Source organism: Pagrus pagrus (assembly GCF_965226575.1).
Source record: "Pagrus pagrus genome assembly, chromosome: 3".
Lineage (NCBI taxonomy): Eukaryota > Metazoa > Chordata > Actinopteri > Spariformes > Sparidae > Pagrus > Pagrus pagrus.
In genome coordinates, this window is record NC_140187.1 from 32,991,686 (window position 1) to 33,007,180 (window position 15,495).

Genomic DNA, 15,495 nt, shown 5'->3' on the forward strand with positions numbered 1-15,495 from the left:
GTTTTCAATGTTACTGTAAGCTCGAGCAGTCAACACAGTGATAGTATTACAGTCGAAGCAGCTAGCAGGCCTAGTAGTTCTAGCAGTTGTCACAGTGGTAGTACTAGCAGTAGCTTGTAGAAGTTGTCAGAAGTCCAAACAAGTGTCAAAACAAATGTGTGAATCTATTTAAATCTACACAGAAGCAATGTGGATGGTCACTATGGCCAACACCAGAATACACCATTGTCCTACTTAAGATGCTAGTTGTAAAATTTCTAAATCTTTTCTGCGACTGATAGATACCTACCATTGTACATTGACTTCTTTGCTTGTCAGTAGACACTGCGGTATGCCTTCTGTTTCATTGCAGCTGTTACAATGAACAAAGAAAAACTAACACATGAACTATGATAAAATATCTCAACGGTCCACAATCCTAGCATCATAATTAAAAATGGCATTCTGTAGTTAATCTTAGCTTTAAGGATTATCTTTTTAGGTTAGAGGTCATGTAAAATATCACACAAAAGACAAAAGTAATTAACTTTATATTTATAACGCCGCTAAAATGTTATGCTGTGCAATCTTGGATTGCCAGGGAGCTCAATTAACAATGCATGGCAGTTTATTGTAGTGCCCCCATGATTTCACTGTTCATTCAGAGCTGGTAGCTTTTGGGCATATGGGCTGCTGTTGGGTGAGTGGGCAGTTGTTTGTACTGCATATGTGCTGGTTGCATTGTAATTTTGAGTTTTGAGTTCAACTTCTCTTGTACACAGTCTGTTTTTATTCTGTTCTTATTTTTACTTCATGAACTGTATTATTTACTTATACATTTTCTACTATATGATCCAGTCATTCATGCTAGGGTTAAACAAAAAGGGACCAACACCCAAGACACAAAGACAGGCAGGTAACTGAACAAAAAGAGAGCTTTATTAACATAAAGCTGAAGTCCAATAAATCCAAAATCCAAAATATATAGTCCAAGCAACAAAAGGCAAACAAAACACAATAAGCAGGCAGAGGCAAAATCTGAGTAAATAAGGTACAAACCAAAGAAGCTCTTCTAACACAGGCAAGAACACAAAGGACACTGGAGACATGTGACTAAACGGGACTGGGACAAAACATGACAACTGACAGAATAAAAGAGAAACACAGGCTTAAAAAGACAAGACTAATTAACAAACGAAACACAGGTGACGAGGAAAAAGGTGGGAAATGAAAAGCAAAACATGACCAGGTTTGACCAGGTTTCAAGATACCTGTTGCTGAGACCTCTGCTGCTACCCCAGTATGATGAAGGGGAATGGAATTTGTTTCAAAGGCAATGAAAATGTTAAAAACTTGACAGTAATGTGTCTTTCCAGAGACAATGTCCTGCTTACTCTGTGTGATCCAGACCCTGCTGTTGTCCAGACTGTCTTTCTTTGTCTTTTGTTTTATTTCCGTTGATAGTGAATAGCAAAAGTGGTAACCAGTTACAAATTGGAAAACTGATGCCCATGTCGATACAAGTTTACTCTACTACCAGAAGCATTGATATGAACTCAAGTGCATTTCATTGTCCTTCTGTCTCCGATAACTTTCCATCTTACTTGTCATCCTACAATGTGCTCAATGACAGTGACTTTCTGCCATTAAAACGTTTTATTCAGCTGCGTTCTCAGGCTCTTTCATGGACATGTTTCTGACTTGCATTTAAATATAACAATTCTCATTTAAAAATGTGTGTGTGTGTGTGTGTGTGTGTGTGTGTGTGTGTGTGTGTGTGTGTGTCCATTAAACAGATCATTTAGTGGTGCATTTGAAAAAACACTGAATGCACTCATGTATTTTGCTATCTAGAGATTGTTTTTATGCTTTTACTTAATTTCTTTTGATGGCTTGTTGATTGCTGTTTGTTCCTCCTAATTACACTACACTTCCTTTTTCAACTTTATCATCTGGTTTTGAAGAGAAAGAAAAAGAAAGAAAATGCACATGGAAATGACGTGGCAGCAGTAAAAACAGATGTAGCTATATGGGAGGTTACTACAGGTTAACTGGCCTGATGTAGCGGCATGCACGCAATGCTTTAACATGCATACATGGAGGAATTAGTTTCTTAAGAAGAACACCAACTGGCCAATTTGGCAATATTTCAGCTTCAGTCCATCACCCAGCGCAGTTCACTCTGAGCAGCGATGATATCTATCGTTGTCTGTATTGCGATATTTGGGTTGATCAATATCGTGATATAACATGTTGGATGTCATCCAAGCCTACCAAGCTGTTTTTATTTATTTATTTTTTTGTCTTATTTTCATTAATAAATACTGTGCCCCTTTGACCACAAATTCTCATAGATATTCCAGTTTAACTGAAACATTTGCAGACACTCACATACCTGCAGGAAATGTAGTTGTCATTAATATTTTCATGAAATTCACCAATATAGATTATATTTTCTAGAAGAAAGACACAAATGCCAATATAGAGTAATTTGTGGCTGAAAGGATAGATAGCACCAAAATGTATCCGTCTGATTTACATGTTACAGATCATATGTCTGTCAAATCATTCAAATTATATTTTAAGGCTGAGTCTCCAAGTATAAAACTATCCCCGTCCATTTTAGAAATAATTTGTGTTCATACTGACAAACCTGAATACGCATATGCCATGGCCAGTCATGTAAATTGTTTCTATACTCTGGTCAGTTGTAAGCTACAGAAGAAACGTGACTCCTGGATAATGCTTTTTTGACTGCAAAACATTGTAAGCAGCTGTTTTGTCTCTTTTTCCATTATTGTATTTTAAATGTCCATTTGTGTCTTTCTAAATATAAACAATATAAAATCCTCTCAATCAACATACAAACTCAAATACTCCAATATACACATACTCACATTTGCCAGTGATGCTAACAAACACTGATAAACGGTGTCATCATTTCTGCCTGTCCAGCCATAAACCGCTGAAAACAGTGAGTTTCTGAATATCTCATCTGGAGGGAGTTTTCCAAAAGGTCTGTCTTCAGCAACTTAAGGTGCTGTTTGCCTGTGTACAAAAGGACAAAACGCATAGAAAAAGCTTTGTTTTAAGAAGTAGCTGTGTATGTGTGCAGGACCCTAAAGTATGCAGTGATGTTTTCTATGAATGATAATAATGCTGATGAATCTGATGTTCCCTGTATCTTTTTGTGTTTCTCAGGTGGGAGGGAAGGACAATCCTGCTGTTGACCCCATAATCCACGGCCTAAAGGGTGTTGTCCATCATGGTGAGTGGACGTCCTAGTGCCCAAGTCATGTATGGAATGAAAGCTATTGAAGTATAAAGAGTCAGGATTTCAGGTTTATTGTACAGAATGCACAATATGGTTCAAAAGTCTGAAACCACCAGTCAAAATACTGCAAACAATTTGAGTGAAAATTAAATGATTAAAAAATTGAATTTCAGAATATCTTAGTATTTGGTATGTCACTCATTTTCTTTAATGACAGCATGCACTCAAGCTGGCATGGACTCTCCAAGTTTGTGTAAAACCTAATTACTCATGTTATCCCAGCATGATTTGACAGTGCTCCACAAAGCTTCTTGTCATGTCACAGAATGCCTTGCTTTCTCTGGCCTCATGTGTCCCGTACATGTTCATTGAGGTTCAGTTCAGGTGGAGAGTGGAGAGAGAGACTCTGGAGGAGAGTCGGTTCAATGCAGGTGTCCAACTCCACGACTTGTTACTCACGATACTATACAATCACAGTATGTTGCCCTCAATAACGATAGTATCACGCTAAGCAATTCTGCAATAATTGGTCCATTGGAAGACAGTCATCTAATGATACATCATGATGTCTGTCTATTTGAAGAATACAAAAGTCTGTTGCACAGAATTTGACAAGTGAAATGAAAAACAATGTACCAAAAAGTGTATAGCGTCTTCGCGTTGTGCCTCTTGTGCCTCACACTGCAACTGCAACTTGTCATTTCCCATGCGTGGAAGTTATGCCCCACTAAAACATTTCTGAGATTTGTCTGTGTACACTGTAAATAAAGTTTACAGGGTAAACTATTCACTCTGATAAGTCAAATTAGTAGGGGGATCTGTTTAGAGCACTGTGTTTTGTTTTGTTTTGTTTTGTCTTGTTTTGTTTTGTTTTGTTTATGTGAGTGAAATATCGTCATGTGGCCTAGTGGTGATACAATATGTCACTTTCTCTTGTGATGCAATATCGCTGTATCGATATTTTGCCCCACCTCTAGGAAATGGGACTGTTTTTCAGTCATCCACTGTGAAATGCTTGTATATCTCAGCTCACCATACACATTTAGCCTCCTCCTTGACCTCCTGAGAAGTGGTTTGGAAACTGCTCCACTGAAAGACAGCCATTTTTTGACACAACTTTTGTTGATTGGAGTCTGTATAAAGTAACAAACTAACATTATCTACAGCATGAAAGGTGTCATCTACTAAAGTCAATATTTTCACAGTCTTGCCAATCATTTTATGTAAAAATAACAAACCAACTCAAAAAGTTACTTGTTGTGATCCGGGAACAGATCCATCGCCAAAAATAGGTTCTCCTGGGAAATAATTAATTAAATTATTAATTATTACCCAAACTACCCATTGTCATTATCAATCACCCACTTCCTGCTTCAACTTTGTGATATGGCGCAGCACTTAGTATAGATTTTTTAGTTTTTGGGGGGTTTTTTTTTTTGGTTTTTGTTTTTTTACAGTTTTTATTTTCAATGAGGGCCTGTTGCTGATATTTAAAGTGGTTTAGATAATATGGCCAATCTGTTAGCTTGTTTTCAGTCTGTCTGACCACTTGATTGCCCACATTTCTATCCTTGCCAGTAGCAAAGCAACCATGTTTTTGGATCATAGCAGGTACTTTTGTCGGCATAATGTTATACGAGATGATTTTTGCACACCTGTGAACAAGTGACAAATACAAATAATAAAAATAAGGTCATGCAAACTGACAACACTAGGTAAATGTATTAAGTAGTTATTTTTCGCTCCAGTGATCTTTGTCAGGCTTTATCAGGAATTATTGTATTCATGCATTTAACCAGACTTAATATCACTTGTTGTGTGAAAATGCCTGACAAAGCTCCTGCACTAAAATGAGCTATTCAATGAATACAGGAAAAATATCAACAGTATGCACAAGCTGATATGTCAAAACAATGTTATCATGACTCATAAAAAATGATAGACAAAACCACAAAAAGACCAAAGTTTTATCAATAATGCTAAAGCATTTCATAGCAAATCAGAGCTGCCATAAAGAACATTCTGAGCAGATTTACATAATATCCACAAGTTCCCTGGGGAGGTTATTGGGGAATCAATTAAAGATGATACTTGCGGTGCTCGGCAGAACTAGTAATTCAGTGTCACACAAAACTGACACACTGCCAGCACTCTCAAGGCTTTACAAGTTGTAACTAAGTGGGGTTAGCACTGACAATAATGTTAGTAATATTCACTCAATAAAGTTGCCAACCTAGATCTCATGAATGAATGATACAGCGTGTCAATAGCTCTAAGAAAGAGCATCTTTACCATGCAAAACACTGGTTCCGGTTAGGTACAATAAAAAGAAGGTGCCCTAAATAAAAGGTGATAGGAAACACCAGAAGTTGCACCCATAAGTTGCACAAGGTGTCATGTGGGCAGGCGTAAGGTGGATGGGACATCAAACTGCTGATCTGAAGTGGTGACCATCAATTGCAGTCTACACCAAGGGCAGGGCTTTGGAGGAAGTCAATCTTTACAGTATAAGATGCATATGGCCAAGTGACAGCTGTTATTTTAATTCACAAGGTCATTGGTTGAGGCCATAACATGGAGTTGATGTTGGACTCAGATGGGATAAACATCTGATGGATTACATTTGATCAAACTTCAACTGCAGGCTAGCTTTGATTGTACCCCTCATCAAAAAGCCTGAGCCTTTTGCATCATTTAGTGCCTCACGTAAATTAGGACTTCTGGGATTTTTTTTCCCTTGCATATCAAATTAGAAGATTTCACATTGTTTTTGTGTTAGCAGTGTATGCCCTCAGTCAAAAACAGTTGTCTCCTGCACACAGCCCTGAAGTGCATCCCTGTCATGATCAAAACATTTATCCTAAAGCAATGTTCTGTCTTGTCCCCCCCAAAGGGCCCTGCTCGCCTTGCAACAGCAGAACGGCTTCAGAGTGAATTTTGAAGGCTTCGCCATACACAAATAAAACTTTGATAAAACCCCACCACATGATACTTGCACTTTATCTCCTGCTCAGCTGTCTTGGAATAAAACTACTCTGCCTCCATAATTCATCTAACACAAAGACCATTCAAGTTCAATCAAGGCCACGCTCCAATCTTTCCCACTGGGAAGGTGGTTGGCTAATTTGCTCTGTCTCCACCAGTGCTCCTCTATGGAGCAGCGGGTGGTTAAATTTTTCACAGCACTCTCTTCTCTTGTTGCTGGGCTTGTCTGGCGGACACGCACCACAGGTCTGACTCCTCTGCCTTTGTACCTCATGCCTTATTGCATTTTACATGAAACCTCGCTGGAACAAATGCCCTCTGACTAGCTAGCCAGCGAGCGGCTCTGCGCCATCCCTGTGAAATCAGCCCGGTAAAAAGGCTGAGTCTGATTTACATAGCAGACTCATGAAAGGCTTCGGTGGCAAAGAGAGGAGCCCATTGTCTACACAGGGTTTGCAGGGGCTTTTGAGGCAGATGCAAAGACTGATAATGATGTGATGGGATGGGAAAAATGAGAGGTGGCAGCAAAGAGGAGGAGCACAATGATAGCTCTCTCATGCTCTCGTGCTTTTCATTTTAATGTTGATCATAGTGAATTCAATAAATTATCTTGAGCCATCATCATCATCATCACTACTGCAGAGATCATCATTACAGTGAAAGAGTTAAAATACATTGGAAATATTTAAAGGAGTAAATAGGACCAGGTCAAAATCCTCACACTGTTTTCTGATGTCAAGGTGGATTACATAGCAGTCCCACCCTGGAGGTGATGTTTGAAATCTATCAGGGAAATAGAGGCTTGCAGGTGATTCAGTCAGGCTGGCAGCCAACTAACTACCATGGTGCCACAACTGCTCACATATCTGCTAAATTCAAGATAGAGGTTTTGAATGAAATCCATAAAAATATACCATATGGAAAAAAGGAGGACAGATAAATAAATGTGTCTGCCCCAAATTTCTGGAAATCCTATTGAGGAGAGGATGAAAAGGAAGCTTAACATGCGAACACTGTGCAGTGGAGCCACATCAGATCTGATGTGAAAGAGAGCGCTCTGGGATTAAACCCCCATCAGCAAAGGAGTGGTAGACATACTTGTACAGTAGTTCAGATGGAGAGAGAAAGACGGAAACTAACACATAATTTCTCTTCTTCGAATTCCTATAGAAGTGCCACAGGGCTGACACGGTACCTCAAACCAGGGGAAACCACCGTGAGCCATGTACACCCTTTAAAAATTAATTGCCAATCAGGGTTGCAGAGTGCCGAGTCAGTGGGGACTTCGTGTAGTGAGTGAGATAGTGAATTAATGGACTTGTAATTTGTGCTGGCTAGGAGGAATAGCTTCATTTCAGTACTGTGACATGAGAGCAGCGTGAGCACAGACGCTTGAGTAGATAAACAGAGGAAATGACATAGTGCTGACACAGAAGGATGTTATAGGATGTGTAAATATACAGCTATATGCTGCATTAAACAATGCAATCTACTGCCTCCCCCTCTGTCCCTCGAGCACTGTTCTGTGATGGACATACTCCAAACACAGACTTCTCAGCCCATAATCCTCTAAAATCTGTCAACATGCAGTGTTGTAATTTGCATGTTCATGCCCCTCTTGTCCAGTTCAGTGGACAGGATGTCAGACTCTTACAGAATCACAGCCATGCAGTTTCTTACTAAGACAAATGCTATTTGTGATGTCATTCACTTCCTGTCAGGTGAGCTTCAGGTGACAGACATCACACATTTCATTTCTAGTTTTACAAGAATCCATTGTTTGGTGTTTAGATAGGAATACAAAGTAAGTACTGGATTTACAGTATCACCTCTAACATGACCGTTAGTCAGAGTCCAGTGGGGCTTAGCATGAACACACACAATGACATGTTCATTCCATTGACATCACTGTCGCTTTCATGGCTTCGTGTCCCAGACACGACATGACAGCATTAGCTCATCCCACCAGAGCAACTGAGCAAAGATTAGTCTGATATCCTCCTCTTCCATGCATATGAGTCCACCTGCTCTCTCTCCTTCCTGCCACCAAATCAGTTAAAACTGTTGTGAATCTCAACTGTACGATGGATATGTGTCATACAACCGCCATCTCTAATGTTACAAACTTTTCTCTTCAAAACTGTTTAGTGGTGGTTTTTCTTCTCTCTCCAGTACTATGGTTGACTTTACCTTTAATAAGAGTCCAGGAAGTCCACCCCCTACATCTTGTTCCCCAAGAAATTGTTTCTGCATGTAACTGCATGTATGGATTAAACAAACAAGATCTGCCAGCTACCTGTCATTGCTGCGCAACATGGATCTGGCATTGGTTGCTTTGTAACTTTAATTGATAAAGTAATTTGCAAATGGTGAGCTGGTTAGCATTGTGTCCAAATAAGCTGCAATGCTCTAAATAAGTTATAGGCATTCAGCGTTCAGTCTTGTGTATGTCACATCAATGGTTTGGTCAGTGCACAGGAGGATGTTATGTTGTCGCCCTCTTGTAGAGTGTGAGCAACGTCATGCTAACTGCAGTGTACTAAACGGTCACTGATGTCATTATTAACAAGGATTTTCTGAAAACTCCACATAGTAGCCTGCCTTTAAGTTATTCATGGAGGCTACCGGCACATAAAAGACACAGAACTAATCACAATGTGAAATTTCCAAATAGCACAACAGAAACGTCTGATAAGTTGCACCACCTTGTTTTGCTGTATATCTTTAACGTTACAGTTACAGCTGAAAATGGCTACAGAAATAGTTTAAAAAAGTCCACACATCTTACAATGCAAATCAGCTACCAGTTGTCTACTTTGAAGTGACTGTGGTTGTTAGCTTGGCATCACAGTTCATATGCCAAAGAGAGTATATAGTACATGTAAAATCTAATGAAAAAAAAAAGAATTCTGCCAAACTAATGCCATGGCTTATACACTAATGCTGAGAAGTATATATATACTGTATATATGTATAGATATATACATATATGTGTGTGTGTGTCTAATATATATGTAGACATTAATGTCTAAGGTTTTACAGTAGGAACACACAATAAAAAATACAATGAAAACACAGCATAAAATCCTAATAAATCCACACAATAAATCCCAACGTTTACCATCTGTTGATGAGACTGGATACTAGCTCAGTGTTTCCCAGTAAAAATTCACTTATCACTGCAAAATACAAAGTTCTCATTCAGGCATAAAATGCCACCCCATTTCATGTGCAAATGAAGCAATCTAACTGCAGTGCAGATAAATGAGTCCCTGGTTCTTTTATTCTTTAAACTCCCCTCAAACACTCCAGGATTTAGAACTGAAATATCTCAGCTTTTTAAAAAATGTGCTTCACTGTCCCTGTATGACATTTCCAAGACCCACTTTCTCCACAAAGTAATACTGTTCAGGAGATCAACAATCAGGGAAAAAGTTATGACTTTTATGTATTTATACCCTTTCATCATATATGTTTAATGGTTGTGTGCTCATGGTAACCCAGAGGCAAACAAACACTTAACTCATTGTGACACCAGCGCTTCTTTTAGGCTGCTAGCAGGGGCTGTTTGATATGGAATGTTAATCATTTTCAGCCCTGCATCAATGTCTAATAGTCTCCTGAAAATGGTCAAATAGAAAACCAAATAATCTGATTACGGCTTTTATCCGATAAAGCATCTCACATTATGCTGTTTACATGACCACTTATAATAATCTGGTAACTCTATAAATCAGATAATGATCGGTTTATTAGTGTGCATGTAAACGTGCTCAGTGTCTTAAGTTAATGCAGCAAAATGCAACACTTTGTCATGGCATTATAGGAATCAGTCACCTCTTCTGCTTTAACTTGTTAGCCTACCTATAAGACCTATTCCATCAAGGCTTCACAAAGCCCAGTCCTCAGCCCACATCCAGATGCATATGTATTTCCTGAAAATGGTCAAATAGAAAACCAACATGTTGTTCCCATAATAATATTCTCACCATATTTTATTTTGTAGATGTTATTATCAAACTGTTAACAACAGATTGTGTTCCAAAGGTTTTAAACATTTTCTTCAAAGCCAACATGTCCGTGTCGGCCCTATATGGCTTAAACGTGACCTGCAAATATGGTTACCAAGAGGGTTTGTCTGCAGGTTCCACATGTGTTTGCCCATGGAGGCTATAAGTAAGAGTTGTAATGCTGCACTGTTCCACTTGAAATTGTGAACACCACATAAAGCCTCTAATAATGCCAACCTGTTTAATGTAGAATCAGCCTGATCCTACATGTAGAATGCAAATTGCAATCATTCTGATTTTTAATGTCATGCTTATAATCTATTGAGAATGGCCGACATCCCTTCTCCATGTGATGAGGATCAAACATATCACCAACCTATGTTTCATGATCTCAGGGGATTACATGTTCAACACATTCAATAACGCCGTTTGGTAACATTGCCTGCAAACTGAACAACTAACACTACAGTAATGCAGCTCTGGTGCTTTGAGCTAAACGCTGATGTCAGCATGCTTACTAACTCCCAGTGACAATAGTAACACACAGTTTGTGTTATAGGCTACTAGGCTTACTAGGTTTGCCATCATAATTCAGCATGTTCACACTGAATAGGTATAATTGATATTCATTGGAAACAACTTTTTCTTTTGGCCAGAAATCTAATTATTTGACAAATTAAAACTTTGTCCTGGTTGCCACTGTATGACCACTAAAATGATTACAAATCATCGTGAGAGGAATGTGAATGTGTCTACCACATTACACTGCCGTCTCAACAATAGTTTCCAAAACATTTCACCTAAATCCCCACATCTCACTCTGATGATGGTGAATCATGAATGTATCAAATGTTGTTTTACTTCATCAAGTAGATTTTGAGACATTTCACCGGGGCAAATGTTGACCTGCTGGTGCTAGTTCAAAAGTCAGGGGATCACCGATGTCAACAGGATCCATCTTCTGGGGACCTTGAATGTCTGTAAAAAACAGCAATTCTATGGTCTGACCGCAGACTGTATATACATGGAAATGGTACATGGACTGTATTTAAAAATAGTGCTTTTCTAGTCTTAGTAACCACTCATGCTTCAACATGTAGACTGCAAGGGCCGGGGATCAAACCACCTAAGTCTGATTGGTGGACGACTGCTCTACCTCCTGAGCCACGGCTGCTCCAGTATGATGAAGTATAACACACAGCTAATACAACACAGTAAAAGTAGGGCAGCTGCAAAAGCTATACGCATAGGCATATCAGAAAATGGGCTGGTACTACGGGGATCCGTGGAACTTCTATGTTGTGCTGGAGGCTGATCATTATACGTTGGCAGACTCGATTTCTACACTAACGTTAGCTACTGTTGCTTTCTGTTAGTGGAGCAGAGAGAGGCGCTGAGACGAGGCACTTGTTACATTGAGCCCCTCTAAGAGGCTGTGGCAGGTGGTTAGAATTTGAGTTTGGCTGTCCCACACATTTAAACGCAAGCCTAGGTTATGTTAACCAATGCTCATAATGTTTCTAATTATGTTTCTATTGCAACTGTAACCAAGCTGTTATAGATCATCATTATCTTTTTTATAATCATTCGTCAAAACTTTTAAAAGTGTCCATATTAAGACATGGCCGCCAATAATTTAATGATGAAACCATTGAGCCAATTTACTGTACATGACCACAATAATCCAATAACTGGGAATAATCAGGTTATGGTAATAATTAGATTTGACGTGTTTACATGCACTTCAGTAATGCGATAATGGAAAAAATGTCAAATGTAAAAGAATGAAAGAAACTGGATTAACAGTGTACACGCACCAAATTAAACTGAATACTGGCCACAAAACTAGGTGTGTTTATCAGATTTCTCATAATCTGATAACGGCTTTTATCCGATAAAGCATCTCACATTATGCTGTTTACATGACCACTTATAATAATCTGGTAACTCTATAAATCAGATAATGATCGGTTTATTAGTGCGCATGTAAACGTGCTCAGTGTCTTAAGTTAATGCAGCAAAATGCAACACTTTGTCATGGCATTATAGGAATCAGTCAGTTCTGCTTTAACTTGTTAGCCTACCTATAAGACCTATTACATCAAGGCTTCACAAAGCCCAGTCCTCAGCCCACATCCAGATGCATATGTATTTCCATTCAGCAAGTAAATCTTGTAAGGCTATCCACCATAGTTAATGTTTGTACCAAATAGTCATGTAATGGGGAACTATGCTGAGAGCCGTGTTTTGCTGTTATTCACGTGCAAGCTGCTTTTCTCCATAGATATATATATATATATATATATGCTCAACTCTGCTTTCAGTGTCCGATACCTTGACACACACAGCAGGACTTCATGGTGCATTCAGGTGCATGTCATCAACGTTGAAACTTACATTGCTTTGTGCAGCAACATGCACAGGCCCTGACAGAGATGTCATGGTGCATTGTATAAAGTTGTTTCACAGGGGAAAGTTCTTTTTTCTGAATCTGTATGTCTGACTACATTCTTTTTCTTTCACCTCAGCACTTTTAATTATTAGGTGCTAAAATATCCATTTTTTTTCTACATTGGCAGATTTTTTTAAATTCTATCAAAAAAAACTTGCTGTTGCAAATTGCTATCAGCAGACCTCAACTCAACTCATATTCTTGTGTAACAGGTCCCCAAGTAGCCATCTCTGGTAAGCATATTGTAATAATGAAATACTAAAGTCGTGAGGCATAAGAAATGTGACGTTACTTGATTTATTAAATGTTAGTTTGCAAATTATTCCGGAACCCTAATGGATGGATGGATGGATGGATGGACCTCTGCTCTACATGCTTCATCTTGCTGCTGCAATTCCACCAAGAGGCTACAGCGATAATGACACACAATAATACCATTATCCAGACATGGACCACACAGGCATTTTCATTATTTCAACTTCACCAGTATGCAGGGTAGGTTGCACATCAGCCAGGAGTAAATTTAGGGAGCCTGCACTACCTACCACCCCTGGTCCAAACATTTTAGAGATGTACAACATTCAGAAATGTCTGGCTGAGAGTTTTTCAGTCCTGCAGGGCAAGTGTTCAGTCCTGTTGTTAACCTCAGAGTTTTTTTCTTTCTTTTTCTTTTGCTTCATCTCAAGCTGTCAAACCAGGCGTGGGAACAAGATTTAAAAATGGATTCAATAGAATAAAAAAGTCATCATGTTACCAGACATGTTAAATTATAATCATTTTCTGCAGCCTTTGGTTGTCATGCTGGCTGCATCTGTATTTGTCTTCAAAAAACAATCTGCTCTTCTTCAGCTGTCTGCCAATTCAATTTCCTTTTCTTGTATTACAGGGGCTTTGGAAACATGTTGTAATCTTTAAACTGCCATGTCCTTAAGCTCCTTAAGGAAGAACACAAAGTTATCAACAACATATGCACATAATTTTCCCATCCTGGCGGTGAACTTATCTCTTATCAGATACGTACATTACATTGAATACACTGATGCAAGTACTGCACAGTCCAGTCTCCACCCTAGCCTGTATGCCAGCTGTAATAACTGTCATACATTATCAGCTTGTTTCAGAGTACATGCGTCCATCAGTTTCTCAAATACTTTCATCTGGAGGGAAGTGGATACCATTTCTCTTCCTTGGCTTGCTCTCTGGGGCAATGCAACAGTTTCCAGAGCAGGCACTCTTTGCTTAGGCAATTTAATGAACATGTAAAAATAAAAATGCAAATGCAGTGCTCAGGACTGCTCTTAAGTATGGCGACTTCCCAAAAGCCATATATTGTGCTGCATGAAAGTGTTTGCACTTCTGATGCAGAGATAGTTTGGTCAGATGCTATGGAGGTGGTTCAGTTGTTGTTAAAGACTTTTATGGGACTTTTATGCTCTACTTAGTGATTATAGTGAAAAGAAGCGTTGATTTTTAAAGGAGACAGGTTACAAAAGGTGGTCTCCACTGTCAAAGACACACAAGACATAATGTTTCACAAAATGGTTTGTTTGTGTTTGTGTCCAGTCCGGTGAATCACAGGTGAATTTAAACCAATCAGATCAGCAGCTGGAGAGTGCTGCCACCAGTGGAGCCAGTTGGTAAATCAAAATCCCACCAGTGAGAAAAGCTTCCAGTGCCATTCTTTGCTCTTCTTTCCATGAAATAAACTCAATTTCTGATATAACTGATGCTATAGCAGTAGCTACGCTAACCTCTTGAGAAGCCGCCATTGTTGTTTTCATACATATAGTTGCTTCTGGTCATATCCCGTAGCTGCCAGTAGTTCTTCAAAGGATGCTGATTGGTTCGATGCCTGTGTGTTCGGCCACAAGCACATATCTTGAAGCCTGGCAAGAGGGATTTGCAAGAATACATGATCACCTGATCTCAGGAATCTAGCTGTCTCGCAATGTACGAGTTTTTGAGGGCAGTGACAAATGTTCAACAGAAACATGCTGCTGGATCCTTTTTTGTTATTTATGTGAGAGAACTTGTTTCACTGCAGTCAAACCAAAAGTGCGACTGAATAACAGAGGCTGCTTCGCCAAGCTAAATCTACATCTTTTTCATCTCTTGTGCTGTATGCTTGCATGTAGCCAGAGCGACCGTGTGTCTCATATTTAGACACTTCCTGAGTTTTGTGTTTGAAGGAAGACATGTTGAAAGCGTGTTTGGTTCTTGAGAGTTTTAATTCAGATGCATGCATCCATTCCCACCCCACCTACTTTCACCCCGTTGCTATTGACACCCCTTCCCTATCTCTGACTCTGCCTCCTTCCCTGGCTCGCTCTGTTGCACGGATTCGACAGAGCTGAAAATACATCTCTGACTTGGGGTTGGGGGAGGCGGCGGGAGACAATACTTGTCAGCGGGACAGTGAAGAGGAAGAGAGTAAGAGGCTGAGATGGGGGAGGGGGATCTGTAGTTCTCGCTGTCGCTGATAAAGACATGCATCTCCCCCACCACCCGATGCCATCCCTTCCAAGTGACCCACCCTGCTGCATGCATCAGCCTGCATCCCAGACACTCAACACACTTCATCACCTTTTATTTCCATTTGTGTCCCCCTCATTCCTCAGATGTTTTCATTGGAACAGTGGATCAAATTCCTTCTCCTCATCCCCTTTTTCTGATCTCCTTTCATAATTACTCTCTCCTTTGTTGTCAGATTCATATATTTCTCTTTTCAACCCCATCTTACATCCTCTTCCTTCGTCTTTCCTTTAGTTACAACTCAGTTGTCAGTCTGTTCTTCC

The 15,495-nt window shown here is 39.5% G+C and overlaps 1 protein-coding gene across 1 annotated transcript in view; it reads left to right on the plus strand.

Moving 5' to 3' along the window:
- The window catches only part of LOC311252755 (receptor-type tyrosine-protein phosphatase gamma-like), a 480,433-nt gene that overhangs the window by 357,165 nt on the left and 107,773 nt on the right, over positions 1–15,495 (plus strand). The window contains exon 6 of the mRNA XM_084346266.1: positions 3,181–3,247. Coding sequence (XP_084202392.1) covers positions 3,181–3,247 — 67 coding nt within the window. The remainder of the gene's footprint in view (positions 1–3,180; positions 3,248–15,495) is intronic.